General features: G+C 50.8%; 2 protein-coding genes across 5 annotated transcripts; both read right to left on the bottom strand.

The window, feature by feature from the left end:
• Nucleotides 1–10,631: 10,631 nt before the first annotated feature.
• Nucleotides 10,632–14,558, bottom strand: MIA (MIA SH3 domain containing). 2 transcript variants are annotated; one of them, XM_077318688.1, is made up of 5 exons: nt 13,661–14,558; nt 13,397–13,537; nt 12,457–12,590; nt 11,270–11,368; nt 10,632–10,857 (listed from the first exon to the last, which is right to left on the bottom strand). In XM_077318688.1, the coding sequence occupies exons 1-5, from the start codon at nt 13,761–13,763 to the stop codon at nt 10,834–10,836; spliced, it is 501 nt and encodes a 166-aa protein (XP_077174803.1). In that variant the 5' UTR covers nt 13,764–14,558; the 3' UTR covers nt 10,632–10,833. The 2 variants fall into 2 exon arrangements, with proteins under 2 accessions (XP_077174803.1, XP_077174802.1); XM_077318687.1 differs by having other exon boundaries at nt 11,258–11,368; nt 13,661–14,550.
• A 1,977-nt stretch (nt 14,559–16,535) lies between these two features.
• Nucleotides 16,536–20,936, bottom strand: SNRPA (small nuclear ribonucleoprotein polypeptide A). Of its 3 annotated transcripts, none has more exons than XM_077318680.1 (7): nt 20,721–20,936; nt 20,363–20,551; nt 19,321–19,493; nt 18,344–18,520; nt 17,822–17,995; nt 17,618–17,706; nt 16,536–17,088 (listed from the first exon to the last, which is right to left on the bottom strand). In XM_077318680.1, the coding sequence occupies exons 2-7, from the start codon at nt 20,526–20,528 to the stop codon at nt 16,929–16,931; spliced, it is 939 nt and encodes a 312-aa protein (XP_077174795.1). In that variant the 5' UTR covers nt 20,529–20,551; nt 20,721–20,936; the 3' UTR covers nt 16,536–16,928. The 3 variants fall into 3 exon arrangements, with proteins under 3 accessions (XP_077174795.1, XP_077174796.1, XP_077174797.1); XM_077318681.1 differs by having other exon boundaries at nt 20,375–20,551; XM_077318682.1 differs by having other exon boundaries at nt 20,456–20,551; nt 20,721–20,935.
• Nucleotides 20,937–20,991: the final 55 nt, after the last annotated feature.

The raw sequence follows: 20,991 nt of genomic DNA, 5'->3' as shown, positions 1-20,991 counted from the left end.
CCCTAACCCTAACCCTAACCCTAACCCTAACCCTAACCCTAACCCTAACCCTAACCCTAACCCTAACCCTAACCCTAACCCTAACCCTAACCCTAACCCTAACCCTAACCCTAACCCTAACCCTAACCCTAACCCTAACCCTAACCCTAACCCTAACCCTAACCCTAACCCTAACCCTAACCCTAACCCTAACCCTAACCCTAACCCTAACCCTAACCCTAACCCTAACCCTAACCCTAACCCTAACCCTAACCCTAACCCTAACCCTAACCCTAACCCTAACCCTAACCCTAACCCTAACCCTAACCCTAACCCTAACCCTAACCCTAACCCTAACCCTAACCCTAACCCTAACCCTAACCCTAACCCTAACCCTAACCCTAACCCTAACCCTAACCCTAACCCTAACCCTAACCCTAACCCTAACCCTAACCCTAACCCTAACCCTAACCCTAACCCTAACCCTAACCCTAACCCTAACCCTAACCCTAACCCTAACCCTAACCCTAACCCTAACCCTAACCCTAACCCTAACCCTAACCCTAACCCTAACCCTAACCCTAACCCTAACCCTAACCCTAACCCTAACCCTAACCCTAACCCTAACCCTAACCCTAACCCTAACCCTAACCCTAACCCTAACCCTAACCCTAACCCTAACCCTAACCCTAACCCTAACCCTAACCCTAACCCTAACCCTAACCCTAACCCTAACCCTAACCCTAACCCTAACCCTAACCCTAACCCTAACCCTAACCCTAACCCTAACCCTAACCCTAACCCTAACCCTAACCCTAACCCTAACCCTAACCCTAACCCTAACCCTAACCCTAACCCTAACCCTAACCCTAACCCTAACCCTAACCCTAACCCTAACCCTAACCCTAACCCTAACCCTAACCCTAACCCTAACCCTAACCCTAACCCTAACCCTAACCCTAACCCTAACCCTAACCCTAACCCTAACCCTAACCCTAACCCTAACCCTAACCCTAACCCTAACCCTAACCCTAACCCTAACCCTAACCCTAACCCTAACCCTAACCCTAACCCTAACCCTAACCCTAACCCTAACCCTAACCCTAACCCTAACCCTAACCCTAACCCTAACCCTAACCCTAACCCTAACCCTAACCCTAACCCTAACCCTAACCCTAACCCTAACCCTAACCCTAACCCTAACCCTAACCCTAACCCTAACCCTAACCCTAACCCTAACCCTAACCCTAACCCTAACCCTAACCCTAACCCTAACCCTAACCCTAACCCTAACCCTAACCCTAACCCTAACCCTAACCCTAACCCTAACCCTAACCCTAACCCTAACCCTAACCCTAACCCTAACCCTAACCCTAACCCTAACCCTAACCCTAACCCTAACCCTAACCCTAACCCTAACCCTAACCCTAACCCTAACCCTAACCCTAACCCTAACCCTAACCCTAACCCTAACCCTAACCCTAACCCTAACCCTAACCCTAACCCTAACCCTAACCCTAACCCTAACCCTAACCCTAACCCTAACCCTAACCCTAACCCTAACCCTAACCCTAACCCTAACCCTAACCCTAACCCTAACCCTAACCCTAACCCTAACCCTAACCCTAACCCTAACCCTAACCCTAACCCTAACCCTAACCCTAACCCTAACCCTAACCCTAACCCTAACCCTAACCCTAACCCTAACCCTAACCCTAACCCTAACCCTAACCCTAACCCTAACCCTAACCCTAACCCTAACCCTAACCCTAACCCTAACCCTAACCCTAACCCTAACCCTAACCCTAACCCTAACCCTAACCCTAACCCTAACCCTAACCCTAACCCTAACCCTAACCCTAACCCTAACCCTAACCCTAACCCTAACCCTAACCCTAACCCTAACCCTAACCCTAACCCTAACCCTAACCCTAACCCTAACCCTAACCCTAACCCTAACCCTAACCCTAACCCTAACCCTAACCCTAACCCTAACCCTAACCCTAACCCTAACCCTAACCCTAACCCTAACCCTAACCCTAACCCTAACCCTAACCCTAACCCTAACCCTAACCCTAACCCTAACCCTAACCCTAACCCTAACCCTAACCCTAACCCTAACCCTAACCCTAACCCTAACCCTAACCCTAACCCTAACCCTAACCCTAACCCTAACCCTAACCCTAACCCTAACCCTAACCCTAACCCTAACCCTAACCCTAACCCTAACCCTAACCCTAACCCTAACCCTAACCCTAACCCTAACCCTAACCCTAACCCTAACCCTAACCCTAACCCTAACCCTAACCCTAACCCTAACCCTAACCCTAACCCTAACCCTAACCCTAACCCTAACCCTAACCCTAACCCTAACCCTAACCCTAACCCTAACCCTAACCCTAACCCTAACCCTAACCCTAACCCTAACCCTAACCCTAACCCTAACCCTAACCCTAACCCTAACCCTAACCCTAACCCTAACCCTAACCCTAACCCTAACCCTAACCCTAACCCTAACCCTAACCCTAACCCTAACCCTAACCCTAACCCTAACCCTAACCCTAACCCTAACCCTAACCCTAACCCTAACCCTAACCCTAACCCTAACCCTAACCCTAACCCTAACCCTAACCCTAACCCTAACCCTAACCCTAACCCTAACCCTAACCCTAACCCTAACCCTAACCCTAACCCTAACCCTAACCCTAACCCTAACCCTAACCCTAACCCTAACCCTAACCCTAACCCTAACCCTAACCCTAACCCTAACCCTAACCCTAACCCTAACCCTAACCCTAACCCTAACCCTAACCCTAACCCTAACCCTAACCCTAACCCTAACCCTAACCCTAACCCTAACCCTAACCCTAACCCTAACCCTAACCCTAACCCTAACCCTAACCCTAACCCTAACCCTAACCCTAACCCTAACCCTAACCCTAACCCTAACCCTAACCCTAACCCTAACCCTAACCCTAACCCTAACCCTAACCCTAACCCTAACCCTAACCCTAACCCTAACCCTAACCCTAACCCTAACCCTAACCCTAACCCTAACCCTAACCCTAACCCTAACCCTAACCCTAACCCTAACCCTAACCCTAACCCTAACCCTAACCCTAACCCTAACCCTAACCCTAACCCTAACCCTAACCCTAACCCTAACCCTAACCCTAACCCTAACCCTAACCCTAACCCTAACCCTAACCCTAACCCTAACCCTAACCCTAACCCTAACCCTAACCCTAACCCTAACCCTAACCCTAACCCTAACCCTAACCCTAACCCTAACCCTAACCCTAACCCTAACCCTAACCCTAACCCTAACCCTAACCCTAACCCTAACCCTAACCCTAACCCTAACCCTAACCCTAACCCTAACCCTAACCCTAACCCTAACCCTAACCCTAACCCTAACCCTAACCCTAACCCTAACCCTAACCCTAACCCTAACCCTAACCCTAACCCTAACCCTAACCCTAACCCTAACCCTAACCCTAACCCTAACCCTAACCCTAACCCTAACCCTAACCCTAACCCTAACCCTAACCCTAACCCTAACCCTAACCCTAACCCTAACCCTAACCCTAACCCTAACCCTAACCCTAACCCTAACCCTAACCCTAACCCTAACCCTAACCCTAACCCTAACCCTAACCCTAACCCTAACCCTAACCCTAACCCTAACCCTAACCCTAACCCTAACCCTAACCCTAACCCTAACCCTAACCCTAACCCTAACCCTAACCCTAACCCTAACCCTAACCCTAACCCTAACCCTAACCCTAACCCTAACCCTAACCCTAACCCTAACCCTAACCCTAACCCTAACCCTAACCCTAACCCTAACCCTAACCCTAACCCTAACCCTAACCCTAACCCTAACCCTAACCCTAACCCTAACCCTAACCCTAACCCTAACCCTAACCCTAACCCTAACCCTAACCCTAACCCTAACCCTAACCCTAACCCTAACCCTAACCCTAACCCTAACCCTAACCCTAACCCTAACCCTAACCCTAACCCTAACCCTAACCCTAACCCTAACCCTAACCCTAACCCTAACCCTAACCCTAACCCTAACCCTAACCCTAACCCTAACCCTAACCCTAACCCTAACCCTAACCCTAACCCTAACCCTAACCCTAACCCTAACCCTAACCCTAACCCTAACCCTAACCCTAACCCTAACCCTAACCCTAACCCTAACCCTAACCCTAACCCTAACCCTAACCCTAACCCTAACCCTAACCCTAACCCTAACCCTAACCCTAACCCTAACCCTAACCCTAACCCTAACCCTAACCCTAACCCTAACCCTAACCCTAACCCTAACCCTAACCCTAACCCTAACCCTAACCCTAACCCTAACCCTAACCCTAACCCTAACCCTAACCCTAACCCTAACCCTAACCCTAACCCTAACCCTAACCCTAACCCTAACCCTAACCCTAACCCTAACCCTAACCCTAACCCTAACCCTAACCCTAACCCTAACCCTAACCCTAACCCTAACCCTAACCCTAACCCTAACCCTAACCCTAACCCTAACCCTAACCCTAACCCTAACCCTAACCCTAACCCTAACCCTAACCCTAACCCTAACCCTAACCCTAACCCTAACCCTAACCCTAACCCTAACCCTAACCCTAACCCTAACCCTAACCCTAACCCTAACCCTAACCCTAACCCTAACCCTAACCCTAACCCTAACCCTAACCCTAACCCTAACCCTAACCCTAACCCTAACCCTAACCCTAACCCTAACCCTAACCCTAACCCTAACCCTAACCCTAACCCTAACCCTAACCCTAACCCTAACCCTAACCCTAACCCTAACCCTAACCCTAACCCTAACCCTAACCCTAACCCTAACCCTAACCCTAACCCTAACCCTAACCCTAACCCTAACCCTAACCCTAACCCTAACCCTAACCCTAACCCTAACCCTAACCCTAACCCTAACCCTAACCCTAACCCTAACCCTAACCCTAACCCTAACCCTAACCCTAACCCTAACCCTAACCCTAACCCTAACCCTAACCCTAACCCTAACCCTAACCCTAACCCTAACCCTAACCCTAACCCTAACCCTAACCCTAACCCTAACCCTAACCCTAACCCTAACCCTAACCCTAACCCTAACCCTAACCCTAACCCTAACCCTAACCCTAACCCTAACCCTAACCCTAACCCTAACCCTAACCCTAACCCTAACCCTAACCCTAACCCTAACCCTAACCCTAACCCTAACCCTAACCCTAACCCTAACCCTAACCCTAACCCTAACCCTAACCCTAACCCTAACCCTAACCCTAACCCTAACCCTAACCCTAACCCTAACCCTAACCCTAACCCTAACCCTAACCCTAACCCTAACCCTAACCCTAACCCTAACCCTAACCCTAACCCTAACCCTAACCCTAACCCTAACCCTAACCCTAACCCTAACCCTAACCCTAACCCTAACCCTAACCCTAACCCTAACCCTAACCCTAACCCTAACCCTAACCCTAACCCTAACCCTAACCCTAACCCTAACCCTAACCCTAACCCTAACCCTAACCCTAACCCTAACCCTAACCCTAACCCTAACCCTAACCCTAACCCTAACCCTAACCCTAACCCTAACCCTAACCCTAACCCTAACCCTAACCCTAACCCTAACCCTAACCCTAACCCTAACCCTAACCCTAACCCTAACCCTAACCCTAACCCTAACCCTAACCCTAACCCTAACCCTAACCCTAACCCTAACCCTAACCCTAACCCTAACCCTAACCCTAACCCTAACCCTAACCCTAACCCTAACCCTAACCCTAACCCTAACCCTAACCCTAACCCTAACCCTAACCCTAACCCTAACCCTAACCCTAACCCTAACCCTAACCCTAACCCTAACCCTAACCCTAACCCTAACCCTAACCCTAACCCTAACCCTAACCCTAACCCTAACCCTAACCCTAACCCTAACCCTAACCCTAACCCTAACCCTAACCCTAACCCTAACCCTAACCCTAACCCTAACCCTAACCCTAACCCTAACCCTAACCCTAACCCTAACCCTAACCCTAACCCTAACCCTAACCCTAACCCTAACCCTAACCCTAACCCTAACCCTAACCCTAACCCTAACCCTAACCCTAACCCTAACCCTAACCCTAACCCTAACCCTAACCCTAACCCTAACCCTAACCCTAACCCTAACCCTAACCCTAACCCTAACCCTAACCCTAACCCTAACCCTAACCCTAACCCTAACCCTAACCCTAACCCTAACCCTAACCCTAACCCTAACCCTAACCCTAACCCTAACCCTAACCCTAACCCTAACCCTAACCCTAACCCTAACCCTAACCCTAACCCTAACCCTAACCCTAACCCTAACCCTAACCCTAACCCTAACCCTAACCCTAACCCTAACCCTAACCCTAACCCTAACCCTAACCCTAACCCTAACCCTAACCCTAACCCTAACCCTAACCCTAACCCTAACCCTAACCCTAACCCTAACCCTAACCCTAACCCTAACCCTAACCCTAACCCTAACCCTAACCCTAACCCTAACCCTAACCCTAACCCTAACCCTAACCCTAACCCTAACCCTAACCCTAACCCTAACCCTAACCCTAACCCTAACCCTAACCCTAACCCTAACCCTAACCCCTAACCCTAACCCTAACCCTAACCCTAACCCTAACCCTAACCCTAACCCTAACCCTAACCCTAACCCTAACCCTAACCCTAACCCTAACCACCTCAGATATGCAGATGATACCACTCTAATGGCAGAAAGTGAAGAGGAACTAAAGAGCCTGTTGATGCGGGTGAAGGAGGAGTGTGCAAAAGTTGGCTTGAAACTCAACATCAAGAAAACAAAGATCATGGGATCCGGCCCTCTCAATTCCTGGCAAATAGATGGGGAAGAAATGGAGATAGTGACAGATTTTATTTTCCTGGGCTCCAAGATCACTGCAGATGGGGACTGCAGCAAAGAAATTAAAAGACACTTGCTCCTGGGGAGGAAAGCTATGGCAAATCTAGACAGCATCCTAAAAAGCAGAGACATCACCCTGCCAACAAAAGTGCGTTTAGTCAAGGCTATGGTCTTCCCAGTTGCAATTTATGGCTGCGAAAGTTGGACCATAAGGAAGGCCGAGCGTCAAAGAATTGAGGCTTTTGAACTCTGGTGCTGGAGAAGACTCTTGAGAGTCCCTTGGACTGCAAGGCGAACAAACCGGTCAGTCCTAGAGGAGATCAACCCTGACTGCTCTTTAGAAGGCCAGATCCTGAAGATGAAACTCAAATACTTTGGCCACCTCATGCGAAGGAAGGACTCCCTGGAGAAGAGCCTAATGCTGGGAGCGATTGAGGGCAAAAGAAGAAGGGGACGACAGAGAATCAGGTGGCTGGATGGAGTCACTGAAGCAGTAGGTGCAAACTTAAATGGACTCCGGGGAATGGTAGAGGACAGGAAGGCCTGGAGGATGGGGTCCATGGGGTCGTGATGGGTCAGACACGACTTTGCACATAACAACAACAACAATAATATTTCGAATAAGAAAAAGAGTAGGGACATGGTAAGGCCACTGCAAGGACAAGAAAGTGAAATTATAACAGATGATGAAGAGAGGGCTGAACTTCTTAACCCCTAACCCTAACCCTAACCCACATGGTATTCTTGTTGACAAGTTGGTAAAATGCGGTATAGATCGTAATTCTGTCAGATCAATCAATAACTGGTAGACAGATCATACTCAAAGGGTACTTGTTAATGGTTCAGCATCCTCTTGGAGAAGAGTGATGTGGAGTACCTCAGGGATCTGCCCTGGGGCCTGTGTTGTTCAACATATTTATAAATGATTTGAATGAGGGATTAGAGGGGATACTTATTACATTTAGATGATACTAAACTGGGAAGAGTAGCAAACACAACCAAAGACAATCAGATTACAGGATGATCTTGATAGGTTCGAGAAGTGGGCTGAACCGAATAAAATGAAGTTCAATAGGGACAAATGTAAAGTTCTGCATTTAGGTAGGAAAAACCAAATACACCAATATAGGATGGGGGAGACTTATCCTGGCAGTAACATAGAATCATAGAGTTGGAAGGGGCCATACAGGCCATCAAGTCCAACCCCCTGATCAACGCAAGATCAGCCCTAAGCATTCTAAAGCATCCAAGAAAAGTGTGTATCCAACCTTTGCTTGAAGACTGCCAGTGAGGGGGAGCTCACCACCTCCTGAGGCAGCCTATTCCACTGCTGAACTACTCTGACTGTGAAATATTTTCCCTGATATCTAGCCTATATCATTGTACTTGAAGTTTAAACCCATTACTGCGTGTCCTCTCCTCTGCAGCCAACGGAAACAGCATCCTGCCCTCCTCCAAGTGACAACCTTTCAAATACTTAAAGAGGGCTATCATGTCCCTCTCAACCCTTTTCTCCAGGCTGAACATTCCCAAGTCCCTCAACCTATCTTCATAGGGCTTGGTCCCTTGGCCCCAGATCATCTTCGTTGCTCTTCTCTGTACCCTTTCAATTTTATCTACGTCCTTCTTGAACTGAGGCCACCAGAACTGCACACAGTACTCCAGGTGTGGTCTGACCAGTGCTGTATACAATAGGACTATGACATCTTGTGATTTTGATGTGATGCCCCTGTTGATACAGCCCAAAATGGCATTTGCCTTTTTTACCGCTGCATCACACTGCCTGCTCATGTTTAGTTTACAATCCACAAGTACCCCAAGGTCTCGTTCACACACAGTGTTACCTAGAAGCGTATCCCCCATCCAGTAGGCATGCTTTTCATTTTTCTGACCCAGATGCAGAACTTTACACTTATCTTTATTAAATTGCATCTTGTTCTCATTTGCCCATTTTTCCATTGTGTTCAGATCTCGTTGAACTCTGTCTCTATCTTCCGGAGTATTTGCCAGTCCTCCCAATTTGGTGTCATCTGCAAACTTGATGAGTAGTCCCTCCACCCCCTCATCTAGATCATTAATAAATATGTTAAAAAGTACCGGGCCGAGCCCCGAGCCCTGAGGTACCCCACTACTCACCTCTCTCCAGTCTGATGAAACAACATTGACAACAACTCTTTGAGTGCAGTTCTCTAACCAATTCCCTATCCACTTAACTATCTGAAAATCCAGATTGCAGTCCTTCAATGTGTGAAAAGGATCTAGGAGTCTTAGTAGACCATACATTGAACGTGAGTCAACAGTGTGACACGGTGGCAGAAAAGGCAAATTGGATTTTGGGCTATATCAAGTGGAATATCGTATACAGATCACGGGAGGTGATGATAGAAGAAGAAGAAGAGTTGGTTCTTATATGCCGCTTTTCCCTACCCAAAGGAGGCTCAAAGTGGCTTACAGTCGCCTTCCCATTCCTCTCCCCACAACAGACACCCTGTGGGGTGGGTGAGGCTGAGAGAGCCCTGATATCACTGCCCGGTCAGAACAGCCTTATCAGTGCTGTGGCGAGCCCAAGGTCACCCAGCTGGCTGCATGTGGGGGAGGGCAGAATCGAACCCGGCATGCCAGATTAGAAGTCCGCACTCCTAACCACTGCACCAAACTGGATACCGCTTTACTCTGCTCTGGTTCGGCCTCACTTGTACTGTGTTCAGTTTTGAGCACTCCAGTTGAAGAGGGATGTAGACAAACTGGAGCGTGTCCAGAGGAGGGCAACAATGATGGTGAGTGGTTTGGAGACCAAGAGGTATGAAGAAAGGTTGGGAGAGCTTGGTCTGTTTAGCCTGGAGAGGAGACAACCAAGAGGGGATTTGATAACCATCTTCAAGTATTTAAAAGTCTGCCATATCAAGAATGGAGCAGAGTTGTTCTCTTCCCCGGAGAGACGGACCAGAACCAATGGGATGAAATTAATTCAAAAGAAATTCCATCTAAACATCAGGAAGAAGTTCCTGACAGAGCGGTTTCTCAGTGGAACAGGCTTCCACGGGAGGTGGTGGGTTCTCCATCATTGGAAATTTTTAAACAGAGGCTGGATAACAATCTGATGGAGAGGCTGATTATGTGAAGGCTTAAGGGGGTGGCAGGTTACAGTGGATGAACGGTAGGATTGTGAGTGTCCAGCACAGTGCAGGGAGTTGTCCCCAACCTTTTTATCACCGGGGTCCGTTCAATGCTTGACAGTTTTACTGAGGCCCGGGGGGGGGGTAGTTTTTTGCTGAGGGACATCACTGCTGCTGCCTGAGCCCCTGCTCTGCTTGCTTCCCCCCCGGTGCCCCTGACTTCCCGCCACCCGCTGGGGGGCACTGCCAGCAGCAGCTGCATAGTGCCATGCCGAGGAGGAGCCCCAGCCATGGCAGCTGCTGGAGAGCACCAAAGGTGAGCCGGCGGCAGAGTGGCAGGGCAGTCCCCGAGGCAGCAGCTGTGCAGGAGGATGAGGAGGAGCCGCGGCCCGGTACTGACTGACCCCCGGAACCGGGACCGGTCCCTGGACCGGGAGTTGGGGACCACTGGACTAGATGACCCTTCCAACTCTGTGATTCTAAACCCTCCCATTGCCCTGTTGCAGCCTCTTGCAATCCTCCTGCCCTGTTGCAGCCTCCTGCACAGGTAGCAAAACTTAAACAGATGCACGCACACAGATTTTAAGGAAAGCCTTTAATATTTGATAGCAAGGGAAGAGTTTTGCCTTGCCCCAAAGTCCCCCCCCCCCTTGGGTCAGGGAAGGAGGGAAAAGGTCACAACCAGTGACAACTTCAAAGTCGGGACATTTTTTTTCTGCTTGGCTGAGAGAAATTCAAGGAAGAAGCGCTGGGGCTTGAGAGCAGGATGGGTTCTCTGGTGCAGGCCCAGGGCTATTGGCATCACTGGCAGTAGAAGTCCCATTTCTGGAAGACAAGCCCCCCCCCCCCCGGCAATTACTTTTCAACAGTGCCACTGAAATCCCTGTCCAGATGTGCTTACAGAGAATAGACTGAGCCCTCCAGGAAGGCCTGGGGAATGCGCCCCATGACCCCCCCACACACACATAGCAAAGGAAGCCAGGCTGATGCCATGACTTGGCACTGGAGGGGACCATAGCCTGAATGCCCAGCCAAGTCTGTTGCCTCCCCAGTCCCCATGAGAGGGGAGGCCAGGGACATCTCTGAAGAAATAGGAACATGGAGAGCAACAAAAGGATGCAGCAGGGATTAGAAGTCTGGAATGGCGGCTCTTCTACAGCTCCCTGCCAACCACTGCTCCGCCCAGCTCCTCCTGTGGAGTGGGAGAGAGGCAGGCCACACTTACATCTGTTTTTACCTCCGTCTTGCCCGGCTTCAGATAACGGTTCTCCCGGACCACAGAACTGGGGAAATAGCCCAGGCGGGCTGGCTGCTCCCCATAATAGTCACCTTGCACCTGTGCGGGAAGAAGGAGTGTTCACAGGAGCGCAAAGTCATGTGGCCAACAAGAAGCAATATCAACAACCCCTCCTCCCCTCTCCCCCCAGGCAAAGACTATCGCAGCTCACTTCAGGATTCACATTTCTTGATGGGGTCCCTGCGCCACCCTCTCCGCCTTTGGAAAACATTTCCACTGGAACAAAACTTGGGCGCTTGGGGGAGTGGGAGACATTCCATTTACCTTACCCTGCCTGCCTGGGATCCCACCTTTCTCTGCTGCCCTGAACAGCCTGGTTCTGGGGTCCCATGGCATGGCCGCAGCTGACCTTCTGGAGGTTCAATGGGAAGGGTGCTGCCGTGGAAGAACTTATTCCTCCTCCCGTGGCCTTCCCTGGGGAGCACGAAGAGCCCTTTTGTCCCAAAGTGGCTTCCATAGCAGCTGAGGGTGCCCTCCTTCTATCTCTGGGACGCTTGTCTAATTCTAATTTAGGGATGCATGGCTGAGCTGAATCGTATCTGTAAGCTCTTTGGTTCCCCTTACAGGAAGTGGGGTCTCGAAGTCCTTACTGTTGGCTAATAAAGGAGACTGCCCTTCTCACAAATAATCACAGAGTTTTGCTTCTGCTGTCGATCCATGGCTGACTTGTGGTAACCCCCTGGAGGGTGGTCAAGGCAGGAGATGGTTTCCTGAGACCTGCCTGTGTGTAACCACTCATGACTTCCTTGCTGCCTGCTTTGCTTAGTTTCCAGGATCCAAGGAGATCAGGCTAGGCTGCACTGGTGGTTTGCCATTGCCTTCCTCTGCATGGAAGCTCGGGACCCTCAAGGGTCTCCCATCCAAGCACCAACTGGGGCTGACCCTGTCTGGCTTCTGAGACAGGGCTAACCTGGGCCATCCCAATCAGGACAATGAACCCCCCCTTTCCCCAATTCTCTTGCTAATTTCACAGATGGGCAATGTCAGGTACCAATAGAGAAGGGCAATGGGGATGGGGGGGGGGTCAGGACTTTAGCTATGGCTCTGTGGCCAGAGGGCCTCCCCCATGGTCCCTGCACAACAGTTGAAGCCCTGACTGCCCCAGAGGGTTCCCTGTGACTACTCACGCTTCCTCCCCAGAAGAGTCGTCCGCGCCCCTTCAGCTTTGAGAAGATGTAAACCACCTGTCCCCTCTGGATGTGGAGGAAGCGACAGTCAGGGGCGATGTAATCCTGCAGGGCCTCTGCAATGGAAATGGGGTCTGGAATGCAAGGGGGGGAGAGAAAAAGAAGTGGGCACCAGAGTCTCCCATCCAAACTTGGGTAGGGGGCAAGGTGGTTGGTCATCTCTTTGAGACCCAGTGTGAGGGCATGATTAAGAGTGGCAGCCCCTCTTCTGGACAACTGAATTTGATTCCCCACTTCTCCTCCTCCTTTACCACATGCAACCATGCGGATGTTCTTGGGTCAGGCCCAGTTCTCAGAAGTCTCCCAGCCCCATCTCCCTCCCAGAGTGTCTGTTGTGGGGAGAACAAGGGCAGCCAATTATAAGGCTCCTTCAGGAACAAACCAATCCAGCTCTTCCCCTTCACTCGAGTGTTGATTTCCCACAACACACAACGTACGGTGTGGAACTCATTGCCACAGGATGATGGGTGGGCCAGAATCACAATAGAAACAACAGGTGCAGAAGGACAAGAGTAATTGATAAATGAATGACGTCTCCATGCTTTACGTGCAGAGAGAATGAAATTTGCCCAGAGGAAGCTGCGCACAGAACATGTAGGGGGTGGTTCAGTTATAAAAGACATTTGCAGAACATGTAGGGGGTGGTTCAGTTATAAAAGACATTTGCCCTCCTGCACCCTTTGTTTTGCCTTGGCAAGGCCCCCTTTTATCTCCACAGGATCAGAGAAGATAAACCTCCAAATTCAGCAGCAGTCTATGCTGAACTATCAGTGCTAAGGACAAGTCCAGTGTGTATGTGGAAGGAGAGGGGGGGGGGAGGTAGCTCTGTTCTTGCCTGATACTCCCAAAAAGAGTTGATCAGGGCAGAAAAGTCACTCACGGTTGCATTCAGGATCAGCGCAAAGCTTCTTCTCTGCCAGTTTATCCATGTGCCGCCCACCCTGCACAGGCCCTAGAAGGGCCCAGAGAGCGAGTCCGACCCAAACAGCACCCCAGGCAGCTCCTCTCATTTCAGCAGCTCCTGCAAGAGAATGACGACTCCAAACTCTGAGAGGAACTGGCTTCCCGTCTGGGGGAGCTAAACCCCACCCTGCCCTTGGCTGAGTTGCAAAACGCTGCTGCAGAATGCTCACCAATACTCTACCTTCTGAAAAGGATCCTTTATAGGGTGGGGCCAGATTCAAATGGGTGTTGGTCTGAAATAGCACAATAAAATCAGAGTCCAGTAGCACCTTTAAGACCAACATGGCGTGAGGGGTGGGGGCAGTGAGGCACACGGCCCAGGTCTTCACCCCACTGCTTTTGGAATGATCTCCACGGTCCTGCTTCCCTTGAATTTAATGAGTCACGCAATGACCTGCATGCTGCCAGAGTTACTGGAATTTAATCTTCTCCATTCTGTGTGGCTTTTGAAGTGGAGGGATGTCAGGGCTACGAGGCACCACGACTGAGGGGCAGAGAGCCAACATGATGTTGTTGCCTGGCTAAACAGGAAGCGGCCCAGCTCAGAGAACAGGCTGGCCCTTGAGGTTGGAGGACAGGGAGCTCCTTGTGTCCAGACACCCCCCCCACAGGGGAGCAGGACTGGAAGAAGACAGCTGGACAGGATGGGCTGTTGAGAGCTTTAAAAGTTCCACTGAGCAGAAGGTAAGCAGTTGTCATGGAGGCAGCAACCCCACTGATTCTGTCCTCCCCACAAGCAGCAGGAGCATGCAAAGGACCCCGGGAAACTGCAAATCACCACATTCTGTGCTAAAGCTGTTTCCTGTTTAATTCCCTGCAACACCAGAAGGCTGTGAACGGCCCCTGTCCTCCCTCTCCGGAGAGACCCTGCTCATGGCTTTGGAGCTGGCGGCAGCAGTCTCTCTGCACACCCTTCTGCCCACTCTGACTTGTGTCCTCACAGCTGGGCAGCCCACTGAGGAGGCCAGAGCCCCAAAGAAGCCACCACACCGAGCAGGGAGATTCAGCCCTGGATCTGGGGCAGAGAAGCCACTTGGCAGGGGGATCTCAGGCTCAATCCCTGGCAGCATCCCATTACAAGGATCAGGTGGCAGTGGCAAATAAATACATTTTATTTTTGTATGCCACCCTTCCCTGTCAGAGTCAGGGCAGCTTTAAAAAGGTAAAGGTATCCCCTGTGCAAGCACCGGGTCATGTCTGACCCTTGGGATGATGCCCTCTAGCGTTTTCATGGCAGACTCAATATAAGGTGGTTTGCTAGTGCCTTCCCCAGTCATTAACGTTTACCCCCCAGCAAGCTGGGTACTCATTTTACCGACCTCGGAAGGATGGAAGGCTGTCAACCTTGAGCCGGCTGCCAGGATCGAACTCCCAGCCTCATGGGCAGAGCTTTCAGACTGCTACCTTACCACTCTGCGCCACAAGGGGCTCTTAGGGCAGCTTTACAAGTTTTAAATGCCTGACAACCAAGTGAATTATTGAATAAACAGATCAATAATTAAGACAATTTAAAAACTGCTACCTCTTATTCAATATATACTCTAATGGGGGGGTACAACCCAGCTGTTGTAGATAAGTGGGTTAGATGGATTCTCAGGGAGGGGGGCCAGTGTCCTAGAGGTCATCAACCATCAGCCTCATCTGTAGGCTTAGTGGGACAGCTGTCTTACAGGTCCTGTGGAAAGACCTCTAAGACCCTGGAGAGCAGCTGATAGTCTGAGTAGACAATTCTGAATTTGAAGGACCAAGGTTCTAATTCAGTCTAAGGCAGGTTCAGGTGTCTTCTGTGGAGGGGCTGAGGCTCAGTGGAAGAGCACCTACTTGGCATGCAGATCTTTCTCCGCCTGAGACCCTGGAGAGCAGCTGCCAGCCTGAGCAGACAAGATTGACTGTGATAGACCGAGAGTCTGATTCAGTAGGCGGTGGCAGCTTCATGTGAGTTTCTTTCAGGGCTCATTGGCAGGACGTCTGCTTGACTTGTAGAAGGCCCCAGATTCAACCACCCAGCAGCAGCATCACTGCCACTCTGAGTAGACTCTGTATTAGGCAGTTTCATGTGTTCATGCTTTAAGGGCAAGCACGTCTCAGGGGGAGAGAGCCTCTGCTTTGCACGCAGAAGTACCCCAGCTCAATCTCCAGCATCTCCAGTAAAATGTCCCAAGCAGCAGATATGAAAAACCTCTGCCTGGAACTCTGCAGAGTAGTTTCCAGTCTGGCCAAAAAATGCTGGCCTTGAAGCATCAAAAGGCCTGGTTCAATAGACTCAGATGAGTAGCCATGTTGGTCTGAAGTAGCAAAACAAAATTTGAGTCCAGGGGCACCTTTAATACCAGCAAAGCTTTATTTCAGGTGTGAGCTTTCGTGCGCATGCATACTTCCCCAGATAATGAAACAGGAGTGCAAATATAACGAGAGAGTAAACCAGCAGTACATGGGTCAACAGCAGTCTTAAAGGCGCCATTGGACTCCAATTTTGTTCTGGTTCAATAGAAGACAGCTATGTGTGTTTGCGGAGCAGCTATATTCACACCTTAGAGGTCAGCAAGGTTTGGGGGGGAGAAGCACTTGAGACTCAAAGTTCACTCTGGCAGAGACAACCCTCTGAGGAGGGGCCAGGGCTCCACGCCAGAGCCTCCATTTGGCATGCAGGCAGTCTCCGGTTCCACCCCCAGAGGAAAAGACACACAGGAGCAGGGGATGGGAAAGACCTCTTCCTGGCATCCTGCAGAACAGCTGCCAGCCTGAGTAGACAACAACTGAACCTGAAGTGCCAACAGTCCAGCAGCCTCTGTAACTGGAAAGAGGGGCAGAAACATTTCATTATCTCCAAGACAACAGGACCAACCCCGTTCTGCTGGACATCGGTCTGCCCAGGAAACAAAGGCCTGTGTCACAAAGCAAGCACATTCCTAGCTCCCCTGCCCACCTCCCAGGGGACCAACCACTGCATGTGTAGTGACCCGCTGGCTCTTTCTTGAGTTTTGCCGCAGAGACCTTACCTACCCCAGTGCCTTTCCCACCCCATTGACTAGTCTCCCATCAATAAGAGCCAACCATTAAGATGAAACCAGTGTGTGGCTTTTTATTACAAAAGAGAAAAGCTCCAGGTGCTATGTCTGGCCGTCAGACTCTGGGTACAATGCTTTTGCCAGAAATCGGCTATCTTCATGCAACACAATGCTCTCTCTCTCTCACACACACACACATGCACGCGCACACACACACCTCCCCTGTCAGCCAAGCCACAGACGCACTAGAAGCTGCCCGGCCCATCCATGCCTCTGCTTCAGAAATCCTTTTGCCCAGCCAGCCGCTCTCTCACACACACTTACCTCCCCGAACACAACTGGAAAAAGAATCAAACACCAGAAACAAATCCCAAGGCCTTTCACAGGGACCAATGAGAAAGGGGGGGGGGGCTGCCTGTGGCCTCCAAGCCCAAGAAGGCATTACTTCTTGGCAAAGGAGATCTTCATGGCGTTGTTTTGGGTAATCTTGAACCCCTGCAGGGCATCACGGGCAGCTCCGGCCTGCACCTCATTGTCAAACTCCACAAAGGCAATGTCATGCCGGCCAGGGACCAGCCGCACTTCCTTGAAGCCGGGGAACCTGCAGAAAGGCAAGCAGAAAGAGAACTGAGAACTGCCCAGAAGTCCAAACTAGCAACCCCATGACCCCCCCCCTTCCATCTGCATGTGTCAGTCTGCCGAAGGATGTTTAACAGGTTCTCCTCTCCCAGTCTTTGAAGACAGACTTTTGGAAGGGCAGCATAAAAATACAATGGCACAAAAGCAGGGTGACACCTATAGAGTTTTGCTGAGTAAAGCAGGGTCTCCATCATAAAAACATCAGGGACAGACACCAGCACAAATGTCATGGTTTCAAAACAAGAGATGAGACAAACGAATGAGTAAAGGATCCTAAACCCATAATGTTCGAAGCAGGCAGATTCTGTCCCAACCCTACACCCCAAGTCCTGTGTCTGCAGCTATGTGTGAGGGAGGGAAACAAAAAGAGAGGAAGGAGTTCCCTCCTTCCGGGCAAGGCAAGGCAGGCAAGGAAAGAAGGCAGGCCCAAGCCCTCCTTGGCCAGCCCTGTCACCCTCCTTCCCAATGGAGCACCTCATTTGGACACTTACTGATTGAATAGCATGGAGAGCATCAACTCGTTGGTCTCTTCGGGCAGATTGGTGAGGAACAGGATGTGGTTGGGGGGGTTCTCTGACAGCTAAACAGGACAGAGAGAAAGGGAACTGCTGGTATGGAAATCCTGGAACCACAGGAGTGTCCTCCAGGCCTCTCCTGTCAAGCCATGCAAATTCCCACCCACCCCCTGTGCTCACCGGCTGTGCTGGGGCCATCTGCCCAGGCAGCATCTGCTGAGGGGGCATAGCCCCTGGAGGAATAGCCCCTGGTGCCATGCCAGGAGGTGGCATCATGCCAGGGGGAGGCATGTAAGGGGGCTGGCCTGGCATGTGTGGCATCATCCGTGGGGCCTGGTTCATGTGTGGCATCCCCTGGAGAGGAAAGAAGAGGGATGAATGGTGAAGTCCAAAGTGCAGACACCCCACCTTACCCAAGACTTCCATTCCCCACTGCAAGGAAGGGGGCTGACCTCCCAATGCAGCCACCCCACCCCATCCTCAAGGCAGAAGCTACCATCTGCAGAAGGGCTTCCTGTCTTTCAGTGACAGACCACTAACTAACCGACAGCCAGAACTGGGACCTGCAGGCCTTGAGCCGTTGCAGCAGTAACTGCTTTGGGAAGGGAGACCTGTCTCCCTCCCGACACCCCCAGAACACAACCATGTGAAACTTCTCTCCAGCAGATAGCCCCCTGCAAAACCGCAGTGGGGGACACTCACAGGCACAGCGCCTTGGACGGCAGGTGCCACTGGGGCCCCCGCCCCCGGGAGTTGCTTCTTGACGGCAGCAGCCTCCTGGCCCTTGGGCTTCCGCTTCTCCCGCTTTCGGTCCCGCTCCACAAACGTGCCCTTCATCTTGGCTATGATGTCAGAGTCCGATTTGGCATACTGGATCCTCTGGTTGGGGAGAGGAAGGGCTCAGTTATGTGGGGAGGGGACTAAGCCCACCACAGTATGGCAGTGAGCAGCCACAAGGCCAACCTCAGATGAACCACGAATTGAGTTGTTTTACCAGAGTTGAGAAAACAGTAACTGGAGCCACAGTTCAGAGTCAGCCAGGAAGTTCACATCAAGCATACTAAAGTACCGCACATAGAGGATGCCTGCTTGCACTGAAAAGAGAAAGCTGCCCCTTGCATAAGGGATGCTCTAAAGCTAACAAGGAACTGGAAAATCTAGTGCTGTTGTTTGTCCGGAAACTACTGCAAACTATAGCCTATGGCATCAGGCACACAAGAGCAAAGAAAATAGATTTTTGTCATGGAGAAGAATTATCTCCAAGCAAAAAGGAGTGATGGACACAAAACAAGAGTTTTAAAAGTGGATTAGATAGATTCATGGAGAATATGTCTATCAATGGCTACTAGCTATGGTAATTGATAGGAACTTCTCCATTCAGAAGCACAAAACCTCTGAATCACAGAGCAACATCAAGGAAAGTTCTCGGCCTTTCTGCCCTGCTGTTGGCCATTCAAAGGAAATGGTTGGCTCCTGTATGAGACAAGATGCTGGACCACTGATCTGATTAAGCAGGGCTCTTCTTGTGTTTTTAAAGCACTTTTCGTGGAAACAATTTCCACACACAAACTCACATGTCTGAACACACCTTCAGCACTTATAATGAATCTACATCCTCTCCGTGCTGTGGCAGCACACCCTCAACCCAGCCCTCCTCAGCCCAAAGCAGACAGCCTCACCATGGGCTTGTCGTAGAAGGGGAAGCCCTGCATGGACCTCAAAGCGTTGGTGGCACTGCTGATCTCTTTGAAGATGACAAAGGCCTGGCCCCGCATCTTCAGGCTGCGAGACACCAGGATGTCAAGGATCTGGCCAAACTGGGAGAAAATGGCGTAGAGGGACTTCTTCAGCTCTGAGAGGAAGGAAAGCCAACAGTCACATGAGTCCTTTGTTCTGAGAACATCAATAACACATTTAGTGCATAGAACATCATCAAGGACTGCTCACTGCACATCTGAGCAAAGCTTTATGCAAAGGCCTGCCTGATGAGGGCTCCTGGCTTCCTGAAAACTATGCAAAACTGGAGATAAATGTCCACTTTTTGTAAATCTAAGGCTCGAGGACTTTACAATTTGAATGATATTGGGATGTATCAATGCTACACCATTATGTATGGACTAATTTTTAGATATATAGAATTTTTTTACAGAAACTCCTGTGCAGATCTACCACCACCATTAGTTTATTTCTTATTTTGCCCTTTTACTAGTTGCTACATTTTCAGAACCCCCCCCACCTTCTTGTCATTCAGAAATACTTTTACACAAACTAAAATAATTTGTAAAGGAACAGAGCCTGTGAACTTTGCAACCATGCAAAGCCTTCACTTATATCAATTTTCATCCCACCCCTCTCTCAGGGCAGTTACCAACATAATTTGTAAAATAAATATAAATACTTGATAAAGCAATTTAATACGCTGGCTATCAGAAAAATTGACTGTGGGCCAAGTAAGGCCTGTTGTAAGGATACTCTTCCTGGACAAGGACTTGTATACTTCAAGTACTTGTGTTTTGATTCAGGCAGGAACCTGGAGCAGCAGAACAAAGTGTTGAGTCCAGTCAGGCACCTCTAATCTAAGGTCATCAAATTGAATTTTGGGCAGAAACTTTTGTGCGTGTGCACGCTTCTTCAGATACTGGAAGGCTAACCCAGAGTTAAATGTTGTTGGTCTTAAAGGTGTCTCAGGACTCAAACTCTGTGCACTCTGTGCCTACACACCATAGCTTATACCAAAAATAATGCTTTGTTGAGGGGGGGGCACACAACTTCCGGCTCCCTCCCCCCAGGATAGATTTCGTGTCCCTCCCCCACCGTCCTTCTTGATCTTCTCGTTGAGGTTGTTGATGTAGATGGTGTGGTTCGGGCGGGGCTCGGGGACCGCCATGGCGACCGCTGCTCGGGACCAACCTGTAGGAGGAGGAGGGGAGCAGTGAGGAAGAGGCCGACCCCCCCCCCACACCGTGGGCTCCCGTCCGGGATAGGCCCACACCCTTCCCAAGGCTCCGCGACAGCCCCGCAAGGGAGGCCAACACGTCCCCAATCCCCAATCCCACTCCTGGCCAGGGCAGCCGCTCACCGGTGGAGCGCGGGAGAAGGAGGGCGGCGCCCACACATGCGAGGGCATCGGCGCTCGCCCCCACAATCCCCTGCGGCCGGAACAGCCAATCAGGGAGCCGAGCCCGCCTTCGTCGACGCCTCCTCCCCTGCGAAGCTCCACGATTGGCCGCTCGAAGGCGGGCCCGCCTCCTTCCTCTCGCTCCGACCAATTATTGCGCCCTTCACGAAGGAAAGCCGAGAGTGTGGATGGGACGGCCTGGCCGTTGCCGGCGCGACTGGCAAGAGGACAA

Source organism: Paroedura picta, unplaced genomic scaffold, assembly GCF_049243985.1.
Source record: "Paroedura picta isolate Pp20150507F unplaced genomic scaffold, Ppicta_v3.0 Ppicta_v3_sca21, whole genome shotgun sequence".
NCBI lineage: Eukaryota > Metazoa > Chordata > Lepidosauria > Squamata > Gekkonidae > Paroedura > Paroedura picta.
This window is presented reverse-complemented; position numbering and strand designations above follow the sequence as displayed.